Genomic DNA, 14,145 nt, shown 5'->3' with positions numbered 1-14,145 from the left:
CCTATTTAAGTTTTATATTTGAAGTAATATAATACTTCATTAGAATAATCATAATATTAACATGATAAATTAATATTAATGTATCATATTATAATAATGCTTGAAATATTTATTTTATTATATGGATAATGTAAACCTAACACTAGCGATTGTGGAACAACTACAATTAGGTGTTCACACTTCGGAGGTATTGTTATGTCTCTATACAAATTATGTAATAACAAATCCCAAACTATAATAAAATTTACAAATCGCCGTAATATACAGGTAAGGTTTGGAAGGCACGTGCTGACAGTTGTATATATTGCCCATTGTGATGCCCTCAGAAAAATTTTGCTGGGGGAGGCGAGTTGCTAAACTTTGTAATCCTTGCTAAACCATTTGGTTTTCCAGATGAAGTTGACGAGATCCGATAAATTTGCTTTCATTATATCTTCCAAGCCAGTGAAAAATCAATCCCTAAGACATTGATGTCGCCTTGTCTGAAGTCCTGGACAGAAACACAGGAAGTGATTGATAGATTCTACCTCTTCTTCATCTTGGCAACTCCTGCATAATCCACTTGTTGGAACTCGTCACCGTTGGAGCATAGGCGGAATGGCACAGTGTTCCGTTAGTACTCCAGTAAGCACACGAACTGCGAACTACAAGCACGTCGTTGGTTCTAGCGACCTCAACGACCTGTTCAAGTCTTGGTTTTTTATGGCTTTCAACAATAATGATTATAATAATATGTTTACACTATGGAAACTTAATAAACATTGAAATAAACGTATAAAATAAGAAACGAAACGAGTTATTTCACAAAATATTGAAGTAAACAATTAATTGAATGAATATGCAAGTAATTGTTATACAATTATTGAGTTAATTGTGCACACACTTTATTATGGATAGTATAAACGTTTAATAACACACAATAATAATATTGTTACCTTTAGCTAATGTTATATCAATTGGAAGATTAATCACAAGTTGCATTAAAAATATGACTATTTGCCATAAAAAAATTATATAATAACGTTTAATCAGTAGAATATACCATATCATAAATTAAGATATCATAATGCTGTTGCTGAGCACTCTAATGTAAAATTTAGTAGACATTCCCTTCAGCATAACTTAGGGTCATGTTATGTATGGATCGTCATGACCAAAATTGTTGTTTTCAAAAGAATTTTGATTTATTGAGTTTAAAGTAAAAAAATACTTACGAACACAATACCTTGGATAATATTTAAAAAAATGATTTGTAAAAGTTATATATATTATCAATAAATATATTTAAGATTTGTACTAAAAAAATTTTTCCGTATATTACTCCACTTTTTTGGCAATAAATGTAAAGCTTAAGTGAAAAAATTTCAAATGGCTTCTGCAGACGAGGACCCTATGTCTCCAAAATTCTTTCCAACAGGAATGACACGAAAGGATAAAGCAGTTTTGTTAGAAGTGTTACGTTCAGGACTTGAAGAAGGACCTATGCGAAATCCTAACCATCCTTACAATCGCTTTAGGATACCACCTGGTCGCGCAATTTTTGCACCAATGGAGGAAAGATCATTTTGGACATGCTTAAAAGGTAGATATTTTTTTAGTTTAAATTTGGTTAGCAAAGAAACTATATAAATGCTTGCAGACTTTTTCCACAATTTGGTTTGGTATATCTTAACTGCAGCATCTGAAACGTTGAGGACATGGCAAAATGATTATTATAGGGCACGTTCAAGAAATTATAACGGCTATTATAAAAGCATACAAACATAAAAATTTGAAGTTTTTATAAATATAACAAAAAAATATTGGAGTCCTGATAGAAGCTTGTGAAAAAAAACTCTTAATCAAAAAATGCTTATATGACATGAAAATTAAGTTCTATATGCAAGACGTTAAGATAGTATCTTGACTTTCGATAATGCATCTAATAAAATTTGGAAATAATCTTTGAATTTTCTCACATTTGATCGAAAAGGTAATAATAAGGTAATAATGTGTATATATGTATATGTGTATATATTTATATATTCTGCTTTATTGACATATTCGTTAAGTCAATTTAAAAATGCTCCACCGTCATAAGCTATACATAAACTTGTATTTTGTATAATACGTTTTTAGTATCAAATCATTGGCGGTATCGTATTGCTTGAGAGTATATAGTATGTCATTAAGTGGATGATTTCCATAGAGAACTTTGATATTTAAATTTATGTTTCTTTTCAATAAGTCAATCACACAAAATGACTACATACGATATATACTATAATTCTCTATATGAAAAGGATCATTTTTTTATGATATATTAAACCATTAACTTATCACGTTAAAGAGCGAAAATATATTTGGGAATATATATAGAGTATTTGGTTTGAATGTGCATAAACTTTGAAAGGTGATAAGATAAAATTAATGAAAATTAACTTGAAAAGTATGAGATAAAATATGTTTAATAAAATCTTTCCATAGCCAAAAGGTGGAGTAGTCGTTTAAAGGTTTACTAATAGTTCATTTACAATTAAGTACAGAATACTCAAACTAAGAATCGATATATCATTTTTATTATTAGTATTATATAATATTATATTATTATATATTTTATTATGTTATTATTTTTAAATATTCACTATATATGTGAAATAATATATCTAAATATCTACGTCAAGGTATCTATTTATATATCAAGCCTGAGTTAGACTTAAGATCAAGCGATGGTCTAAGTATTGTGGCTTATCGAAATGCAGTTTATTGTAGTGAACAATAAATTTCAAACATGAGACTGCGATTATGCAGAACAACTAATTTCAATATTATATATATATATTATATATATAATATTATATATATAAAAAAAAATATGTACTTTCATTCCGAGTTCGGTAAATTAATCCAGAACTTTTTGGTTTTTGGAGAAAATGATTGGCGTTTTTGGTACACATAGGATTCAGATCCGATGAGACTATTCCCGTAAAACTACTTAGCGAAACTACACTAATTTCAAATAATTTCAAATCACTTATTAAGATTTGAGCACATCGGTGGACATTTCGCTGCGACGAGATTTTTAATATAATAATTCATTTTGTATAAGTTAATTGAAAAAAAACGTGGAACAAAGGGTAAATTTTAAATTTAGTTTTAAATTGACAAAAAGCTGAAGGGTAGGAATGCATATTCTTCGTACATATCTTTTATTGATTTGGTAGATTCGCGATGGCCCTGTGAATCTGGAAAACGTTGACTACGTATCGTTGTTAAAAACCGCTTGGAATTAAATAATGGATCAATTAAAAAAAAAAACTAAGCGGAATCTGGAAAAGTAATTTTATCGTATAGCCTATCGATTTATGACTAAAAAATTTTATAAATTATTGCCACTTATTCTCATGAACAACTAAAAAGTCTGGAGAGCTTATCATCGTAGAGTCATCTTAAAAATATTAAGAAATAATCCGCTCAAATTGTTAGCCACCATAACTAGTGATGAAATTTCATATTATCTATATGACGACAAAGTACGTCATAGAAAGAACAACAGAAGTAAGAATAGATTATAACAGAAAAAATTATGTTCTCAGTAGAACAATCAAGACAAGGATGACTGTTTCTTGGATTAAAAAAAAAATTATTACATTGAATTCATTTCAGAGGAACAGATGGTAAATAATGAATAATATCTGAATTTATAAAGACTGGGGGTTTATCCAGAATATCAGTAATAAAGCATTTTAATAAATGGGTCGAAAAATAAATTTTAAAATAATTTATTCCAAATATATTTATTAGAAAATGAAAGTTATTCCGTATTGTTATTATAGTTTTTTAGTCACAAAGATCTATCTGAAGCCTTTAGTTTAGGTCCTTTCAGTTTTAGATTCCTAAAAAATCTTAAAACTACTGCCTGTTCTAAAACCAGCCTAAGTTTAAGTAATTAAAGTCCGTGATTTTAGAAAATTAATTATGCTTGCAGACTCTTAGCAGTGTCAATCATCAATTATCGAAATCTATTTTTGAAGCTAGTCTTTGAGCTTAGAATGGCCATGTGTGCACTGCATATTTTTATCTTTCTTGCCATTTTAAAAGGTTCTACCTTAATTTATTCAATGTGGATTCTCGTATTTGCTTGCGACATATTTTTTGGACATTTCAAATATCTGTAAGCCTCTTATTTCCTAATCGATCAGTGAACTTCAATTCATGCTTTCTGTTTTATTTCTAATTTAAGGAATCTCTTTATAGTTGTACATTTGCTCATATAAAGAAGCAATTAGAATGATTGACTGAAGCCATTATAATATTTTATTGTAGGAATTCTTGAGTTTATCACATAGATGGATTGCTTACGTTCAGATAGTTTTAAAAATAAGTTTATAGAGCTTTAATTCAGTCTACAAATTGAGTCAAATATATAGTCCAACTAGCCAGGCATTTTTTTAGATTTGATAGACTACAAATACAACGCAATGAACATTCTCGAATTTAAAATATTTTTAATAATTTAATTTTAAATATTATATATATATAAAATTAAGAAAAATATTTTTTTTACTCTCTAATTGTATCGTTCCTTTACAATAAAACTTTTTGATAAGTATTTTCCGCTTTGTTTGATATTGAAAATTTGTCCTTTTCTACTTAAAAATATGTATTTTTCTGCATATTAAATAATTTTTTATAAATTTCCACACAATTTGTTTTTTTTATTTTTTGCTATTTTATTGTAAAAAATTTTCTTGATATTGTCATTGTGAAAGTGTTTGTAATCTTGTTCATTATCCTTTTGTCCTTCTGTCGTTTTTACACGCTTCATTGTTTCACTTGTTAAGATTATTAAGCAAAAATCAATGAACCCCCGAAAGTGCTTTGACCACACAATTTTCCTTTATATTTTTATAATAGAGAAGTTAAGCTGGAAAAATGCCAGCTCTCTAATCCCCACTTTCTAGAGAGTTCACTGTATTGTTTGAATGTAGTTCTTCTTAAATTTGTTTGGCATTTTTCAGTACTCGTATTTGCTGCTTTCTTCATTATGCATGCATTTCGTTAAGTGAAAACGGACCCTTCACGATTTTGATTTCCGATTACAGCGATGAGGGTCAATCCACTGCATTTGGATTGCGACTCCAATTGGCAAAACTTTTCATATATTTTTTTAAATTTTTTTTTGTTTGAATTTAAATGCTATTAAATAAGGAAAAAATATTTTCAAATATAATTCTATAATATCATTTTTGTTTTAAATGTAATTATGAAGCAACTAACGCTTGACTGCTAGGGTAAGTATGGCAGAATCTATTATCATTATCGGATAAGATAAAAAATTTGCAGAAAATTGAACTTAAATTTGCTTAATTTTGCCTAAAATTAAATTTTCTTTTGTTTTAGATAATCAAAAAGTGGAATCCTTTTATGTGTTCTTGTTAAGCTTGAGTCCTTGTAATTTATCACTGTATGTGTAATCCCTTTTCACCTTGGAGACAATAGCGTTCAAGTTGGGATTTATAGAATTTTAGTATTTTGTTTTAAGATTCTTATATTCCTTTTTTTATAAGCAATGTACACACATTTACACAAACAATTTTTTTTTGCTCAAGTTGCGTGTGGCAAATGTCCTTTAAAAATTTGTATAAGAAAAAGTATCATAAATTGTGGTAATTTAATAGCATTTCTAAATTTTTTTTTAGGTTTCCATTTTATGCTGCTTAACAGGGAGACAAATTTGAAATATATTTTATTCAAATAATGCTTACTTAATCTCTTATTTAATATCATGTCTAATCCTTAAATTCCAAATGAAGCTTCATCCTATTTAGCCTCTTTGTATATGCTACTATACTGAATTCTTAGAAACCATGCGACTATTGAATAAATAGAAAATGGTTTTCTTCTCATATATTCCTTTTCTATAAATATTCTTGGCATCCTTATAATGCGGCATTGGTTCATTGTCGCGGTTCATGTTTCCTTTAATCCACTGCATACACCTTACACCTTTTGAATACACTTCTCTTAAGGAGGCATAATACGCATTTTGTGATAAAGGACAGCTTACTTACAAATTCACTTCCACTGCTCCCATTGACAAAGTTAAAGATACTTAATTTGTCATTGATTGAACGTTATTGAAATGGAAATCATAATGCGATGTGTACTTTCTCCGCATAATGAGCAAAAGGAAGCAAAATAAGGAAAGTGAGAAAGTGAAATTATATGGCAACATTGAATATCGCAACTTTTCAACTAAATGATGAATTGGATGTTAGAAATATCATTTGATTTAGGATGAAAAAGCTTAAAAGGTTTGAGGACCGTTGAATAGAAGAATTTTTTTTTAACTGAGAGTTTTGCTTTTTATTGGAAAATATTGCTTTTCATAGTTTCTGCTTTGTCTTATATAGACTTAAAGAGAAGCTGTATTCTATTTAATACAGTTGAAGTTAAGAGTTTTTAATACTGTTCTATATACATATACATTACGACGAATGACATCCTCAGGGACCTCAAAATACATAAAGGATAGAGCCCTGAAATTATTTGCGAAAACTGACAGACTTAACTATTAACACCGCGCTATCAAATCTCAGAATGGTTACAGGCTCCTAGGGGAGGTATGCAGATCTGAGTTCAATTATTGTTTAGTCTGATGAAGTGATAAACAATAATCCAGTCAAGGCGTAAAGATGGGTTTTGAAGATACCTCGAGTTAATAAAGATTAAAAGTGCTTAAGTGCACTGACTCAAATAGCTTCAACATAAAAAATATATACATATATACAGGATTAGGCGATTGAAGTGTTACCAACTACACACAGATATATCTGCCAAACTGATATTGCCAACTATGTGAAACTTATACGAATGAGAGTTGTTTATATTGTTTACAAGCTACGACAAGTATTTGTGTTTATGTTTTATAGAACAGAAGTTATTCGAAATGGAACTCAAACGTAATACTCGTAGTATGATTGCGTTATATTTGGCTGGAAAATCATGTTTGTGAGCTCAAATGCCTCAAAGTGAATAAAACATTTGTGTATCGTATCATAAATCGTTATAATAGTGCAGGAAGCGTCGCCAAACGCTATGGTGGTGGACGAAAAAAACAGCAATATCATCTGAAATGGTTCGAAAAGTGAAGACTCAACTTAAACGAAATCCACGTCATAGTGCTAATCGAATCGACAAAGAGCTGAAAATTTCCCAACAAAGCATCCGACACATATTATAAAATGAGCTGAAACTAAAACCTAACAAGTTCCCAACGGCACAAGTTCTTACTCCAAAGCAACAAAAAGTTGGATTCGAAAGAGCAAAGAAGTTGTGTCGAACGTGGCGAATTTCCAAACATTGTGTTCTCTGATGAGAACAATTTTCCCATTGAGTAGTGTTTACTTAACTGGACGCAAAATTTGAGACTACGGATGGTCATCCGAAGTCATTACAAGTAAAAGTATTGGCAGCTGTGGTTGTTGATGGACGCTTTCCAATCGTTTTCATCGAGCCTGGTGTCAATACGATTTATTAGGTATCTTGAAAATGTGTTGGAAGTTGCTATAGAGCCGTGGGCACGTAAACATTTCGGTCGTAGTCCATGAAAGTTTCAAAAAAATTCGCACCATCTAATAAAGCTCGTGTGAACCAAGAAAGATTAAAAATCATGTATGTTCCATACTTCATTTCGTCCATATAATAGCTTTCAAATTCGTTAGATGCAAATTCGATGCTGAAGAAAGCCATAGTTGAAGCCACATCGAGCTAGAGTGAATGGTTACTGAAATTATGACTATTTCCACAAATTTTTGTAATTTGAATTAATAAAAATAACTTCACTTAAAACCCTATGTATATATAAATTTCTTTAACTCCTAGAAAGAGCATGTGGTTGCAATTGTTCTACACTAGGAATTAATATAATATTAATTAAAGGTTGTTTGTAAATAATAGATTTTATGGTTCGGAAAAATAATGTACAAAGAAAAGATTATTTATGCAAGCCGAGAATGGATCGAAAAAATAATGCATGAATAAATGATTAAAGTATACGAGTCGAAAATAATAAGTTAAAATAAAGAAACGAAATAAGAGTAAGTTGCAAATAAAGTAAGAAATAAAGAAAATAAGAAGAAAGATAAAGAAAGCATGGAATTACAATAAAGAAAAAATAGTAAGAATAAAGGAAAATGCCAAGTAAACACAATTATATTTCCTTTACGAAAACTAAAACGCAAATGGTTCGAGCTAAGGTAACAGGTTAAGAAATGGTTCTGGTATTAATAAATTAATCAAATCAGTAAATAGCAACAAAAATAAAAACTAATAGCACAAAAACGGCTAATAAGAAAATAAATAAATTATCTTCTCCTTTCGAAGCTATGACGGCTCAACAGTCGCCATAAGAACTCTTTAACTGAAATGAGTGCATTACGTGCAAAAAAGGCATTAAATCAATTAGACACGTTACGCTTCTGTCATATGCTCTGTTTAAATTTGCTAATAACCTTTTGTACCGCCATTAATCTTCCTGGTCGTTTAGCCGTGCCTAACTTTAGCACCGCACACAAGTGCGCAAACACATGTTACGCTCTGCAGGATTTTTTATCCTTTTTCGTAATTCAATCAATTAGTTTTACCTTTTTTACGCAATTCCTTGCTTTCATAGTTGAATGTCGGCAATTTGTTTTTATGTATCAAGTTTTTTTCATTCTGAGCTGAAATCCAAACAAATCATCAATTTCAGCAAATTAAATGAATTCAACTAAACGAGCTTCAATTCATTTGCTCCTTTTTTATCGCCATCTTTTTTTTTCTACTTCCTTCTAAACAAATTGCTTTTCAGATAAGAATTAGTACTTTTCTGCCGTGCTTTTTTTATTCCTGCCTTTATCCTTTCAATGTCGGTGGACATGCACGTTCGCCTGTTGCTGCTCAAATAATCGTCCTTTCGACCATATTTTTAAACGGTGTTTTTTTTCACCTTTCATTAATTAATGTCAATGACTAAACTTTGACATACTGAACCACGGATAATATTCTGAGTCGGACCTTCTGCAGGACCTTCCTTTGTATACACACTTTACATATAATATATTTCTTTTTTTTCTTAATATTTTTTTTCAGGATAAAATTTGCTTGCACATATAGAAGGTGAGAAAAACATAAGCGAAAAATTGTTGATCATAATTTCTTGGAGCTGAGGAAAGGTTGCTTCATGTTTTATTCCTGAGGGTCTTTTTAGGCGTAGGTGCATCTTCCTTTCTTTATTGAGTTAGTTTGAAACAAATTCAGTTAAAAATTCCGCTTTTGTATTCGAAGTTATTAATGAGTTAAGTTTTTATGAAAATTATTTCAAAAGTGAAAAATAACTTTTAAATACCTAATTGCCTTAAATAAATTAAAAGTTTAATAAAAATATGAAAAACTTTTTAAAAATAATTTTTGAATATGAAACAATACAATTGGTATTTATTATTATTTTAGCTGTTTTTGCAACTCTAAAGATATAAATAAAATTAAGGGATACTCTCCAAATATTATGTTTTAATATTTCAATATTCAATAAAATAATTTGTATATGTTGTTAATGCATAAGAATAATGCATTATTATTCCCTAAGAATAATTATGGGACTACTAAACGGTAACTGTAGATTGAATAATCACCTAACAAAGTCGGGAATTCAGTACAACTCAAACTGCAGATACTGTTGAAAAGAGAGAGAAACCGTATAACATGTGATAGGAGAATGCTCGGCACTAAAACATAAACAGAAGAAACACTTTGGAGAGTAAGATAGGCTCTATACAGTTTTTTATTAAATAAATCGGACTTGAAGAAACATTCTAATCAGACTAAGTAGCACAATAGAACTTTTAGATCACAGTGTACTATCACTTTTTTCATAATAATAATAATGCATACTTATTTAAGAAGTTCTTAATAAATATTAGAACTTAAATTATGTTTTCAAATATTGTTGGTTTCTGACACAGCAAACATTCGATTCAGTCTGAAATCAAAGTGGTGTTCATCTTTGCAATGATTTCCGAAGCGAAAATTTTTTAACTGGTTGATATCATAACTTACCAAAAACTTACCAAAAAACCAAAACCCAACCGGTCATCAACATCTAATAATCGAAAATTATTAATATTTAATTCATTTGTTGGAATTATATAGGAATCAAATTCAATATTTATAAAATCAGAATATTCATATGATCAATAGGGTCTATGCCTAACTAGCTTTTGAAGTCGGGGTTATCTTACCTAAATCAGTAAATCAGCGCACTTATAAGAAGAGTTTCGTATCGAAAGAATATTTTTTTTCTTATTCTTCATTTAGTTTTCAGTAAGTAATTTTTATAAATTTTTAAGGTAAATTAGTTTTTTAAACTTATGTAAGAAGTGCTTATTTCATCTGGTTGCTATATCATTCATATCTCCTCAAAGTTGATATACTAGCTTTTTAGTCCTCATTTATCATTCATTGATACTTACTCAGTACTGCTTAAGTACTACCGATCGTTGTACAACTCTTATAAATATTTTCAGTACTCAAAATGATATTATTCATCCAAACTACTTAAATAATACTATCGTCTTCTGTCTTATTATCTATTATCTATTTATTCTATACGTATTTGTTGTTAAATAACGTTCAGGAATAATTATAAATTAAATTCCATCTGAGAGTCTCTGATGCCAATTGCCCTGTGTTGTGATTTTTAATTATTTACTTATTAAACCACTTCAGACTAAACGAGTTAATGTTCATCAACTGCTCAACCTTTTGATGTTGCTGCTGTTGTAAATGTGTTTGTTGTTTTCAAACACTAAAATTTTCGATTGCAACTGCTCTGAAAACGAATATAGAATCTGAACGCTCACTTTAGGACTGGTTTTTTCTATTCTGTCTCGGTACATAGGGACAGTTGGCTAATGAACATTGACTCTGAGCTTTAAATTTGGCAGGGTATGAATTCAACCCTTGTTACTTGCAGTCTCAAAAATTATTTACGAAAAATTTAAAATAAAAAATAATTCCCAGATCACTGACGATGGGTATTTGGCAATGTTTAAAAGAGCTGTATGGCAAGTCAAAAATTTAATTAATTAATAAATAATAAAATTTTATTGTTATAATTTATTACTGTTTGAAATATTTTTCTAATAAAGACAATAGTTTACAATAGACAATAGTTTATATTAAGAACTTAGTTATTTTTGTTAAAACGAACGTTAACAATCAATTAAATACAGTCTCGGTACGAAATCATAATTATAACTAATTGTTTGCTTTATTAATTTGATTTACTTTTATTTATGCATCAATTAAACAATTACGAGTATTACAATAACAACACAATTATTGTCAAACAAAAACGTAACTTCTTTTGTAACGTAATTAGTTAGATTCTGCAGTAAATAATATTATTAAAACTGATCACAAGAAAGGGAAAAATATTCTTAAAAAAATTCACCACAACACAAGTTCAAGCGAAGAGTGAGTTGCATTCGATATTGAGTGAGGTGGGTTTTGTTTAAACTTGCGCTTCGTCCCTTGTGAAGTTTACTTTGACGTAATATGGTAAGTGCAGTTTATCATAAACACGAGAGCAAGTGGTTTAAGTAAATAAAGTCAATAATATTTTTTAATATTTGTGTGTGCGTCATTCGGATAAAAAATTTTAAAATGATTTTAAAATATTAATAATGTGTTTTTAAATAAATATATCAAATGTGATAATTAAAAAACTATATTTTTTAATATGACAAAATGTTTAATAATTCGGTTTCGGATTCGCTGATTAAAATGTGAATAAGTTTGTGTTCAAGTAAATTTAAACAAATAAAATAAAAATATGAAACAAAATTAATTATTGGTATTTAAATATCTAAAACAATATTTCTATAACAATTTTTTTTAACGTAATAATAATAACTTTATTCAAAACAACATTTTTATATAATTTATATGCATTAATTTATTTTTGAAATTATAGGAAAATTAATTTTTTATATATACATAAATTGATTGTTTATATACAAACATGTCAATATTTATTTACATCAAATAAAGGAAAATAATATAAAATAGGCATAAAAATTTCTATAAAAATCTCTATATGAGGCAATATTTTCATTGTTAAAATAACAAAAATATTTTTATGCACACTTAATGTAAGTAAAGAAGAATGGTTAAATGTTTTTAATGAAAAAATCCGTAATAAAAAAGCAACAAAAATACACGGTGTCAACGGTAGTCGTCTTATCTAGTGTGAATATAAAAAAATAACAGAAAACTATGACGTGTGGTGAAAAAAGGTGACCAGACACATTTTTTATTTAAACGTTAATTTTTAAAAAGTGTAGTAATATTTGTTGTTATATTCATTTTATTTTTCAACAGTTTCCTTTTTAATAATTGTTATCTTTTTTCAATTAAATATGATACTTTTATAAATATTATAATTTATTATTATATTAAGATGTTATTATTAATATTTATTGTCTAACATGAAATTAATTAATTTGCTTTAAAATTAATTAAAATAAGAGGATATAGCCCTACATTTTTCAGTGACGTAAAATTTTTCAATGTCATTAATATTGTTTTAATAAATAAATATTCAATTTAATTAATTAAATTCCTTTAATAAATAAACGCTTAATCAACTTTAACAATTATTTAAGTTTGCTAAATTAATATATTTTTGTACAATTTCTATATAAATTGAAATTATTTAATATGAGAATTAATTAAAATAAAAAGATGTAGCCCTTCATTTTTCAGTGACGTGAAATTTCTCAATGTCATTAACTTTTTTTTATGTAGTAAATTTAATTAATATTCCTTCAATAAATAAAAACATAAAAATCTTTAATAAATATTAATGTATGATTATTAATAAATTGAGTATTTATTTAATATTAATATTTTGTATTATTTAATATTAAAATTACTTAAATAGTATAGTCCTTCATAGGGTATAGTCCTTCATTTTTCAGTGACATAAAATTTTTCAATGTCATTAACATTCTTTTAAAAAATAAATATTAAATTTAAATAATAATCCTTTAAAAAAAAAAAAACTTAAAAGACTTTAATAAATATAAAAATTTGTAACATACTCGTAACTATATTTTTGTAGAATTTCCATAAAAATTGATATTATTTAATATGTGAACTAATTAAAAAAAAGATGTAGCTCTTTATTTTTCAGTAATATCTGGAGTTTCTAATGTCAACAATATTCTATTAATAAATATAATATCTATTTATAAATTGACTATATATTATATTTAATAATATATAAGTTAATATTCCTTCAGTGAATAAATAATAATGGCTACTTAAAAAAACTTTAATAAGTAGTAAGATATATTATGTTAGTATACTTTTGCAGAGTTTCTATATCATTTGAAATGAATTAATACGAGAACTAATTACAATAAGGGTATAGTTCTTCTTTTACAGTGATACTCTTATAGATTTTTTCAATCCTCTTCCGTGCATTATACAAAACTTTGCAATACAATAGTATGAAACAAGCTTCGAATCGAACATTTTTTTCGGCTTAATTAAAATTGAAATATTTCTGTATATGGTAAATGTAGTTTTTGCTCTGGGAAAAGAATCAGTTTTTCTGGTCTTCGGTTCAGTTCCGAGTGGATACTTTTTATGCATTTGAGTTATAAATACGTTTTTTCTTAATAATTGAAACTATTTTATACATTCTCTTAAAAAAAAATATGTGACGAACTTACAATATTGAAAAAAACCCTCTACGTTTGTCGATAAAAATTGCCTTTGAATTAAATACTTTAATTCTTTTATGTTTTAACAACTAAAAAAAAATGGTGCTGAATTAAAATAAATCAATATAATTTTTTTGGTTTGGTTACAGTGTTCATTATAGGAAAAAGAGGAGTTCTGCTCAGTTTTCGGTTTACAATTCAGTTCCGATTCAAGGTATTGATATCAGATATCATGAAATTCAATCCTTTATTTTGTTGCGAATTATTTTTTTTAAAGTTATTTAAAAGTATCCATTATTTTTTATATATTATGCTTACTATTAACAATCCTTATACCCGTATCGTTATGTACATCCATGTATAATTAATCTATTAAATGTAAATTAATTTA

The 14,145-nt window shown here is 27.7% G+C and overlaps 1 protein-coding gene across 1 annotated transcript; it reads left to right on the top strand.

Annotated features, from left to right (window-relative positions):
* The first annotated feature begins 1,284 nt into the window (after window positions 1–1,284).
* Window positions 1,285–1,943, top strand: LOC119672770. Its single transcript, XM_038083901.1, has 2 exons — window positions 1,285–1,582; window positions 1,640–1,943. The coding sequence occupies exons 1-2, from the start codon at window positions 1,369–1,371 to the stop codon at window positions 1,765–1,767; spliced, it is 342 nt and encodes a 113-aa protein (XP_037939829.1). The 5' UTR covers window positions 1,285–1,368; the 3' UTR covers window positions 1,768–1,943.
* The last annotated feature ends 12,202 nt before the right edge of the window (window positions 1,944–14,145 follow it).

The sequence above is a fragment of the Teleopsis dalmanni genome, chromosome 1 (assembly GCF_002237135.1).
Source record: "Teleopsis dalmanni isolate 2A chromosome 1, ASM223713v2, whole genome shotgun sequence".
In the NCBI taxonomy this organism is placed as follows: Eukaryota; Metazoa; Arthropoda; class Insecta; order Diptera; family Diopsidae; genus Teleopsis; species Teleopsis dalmanni.
This window is presented reverse-complemented; position numbering and strand designations above follow the sequence as displayed.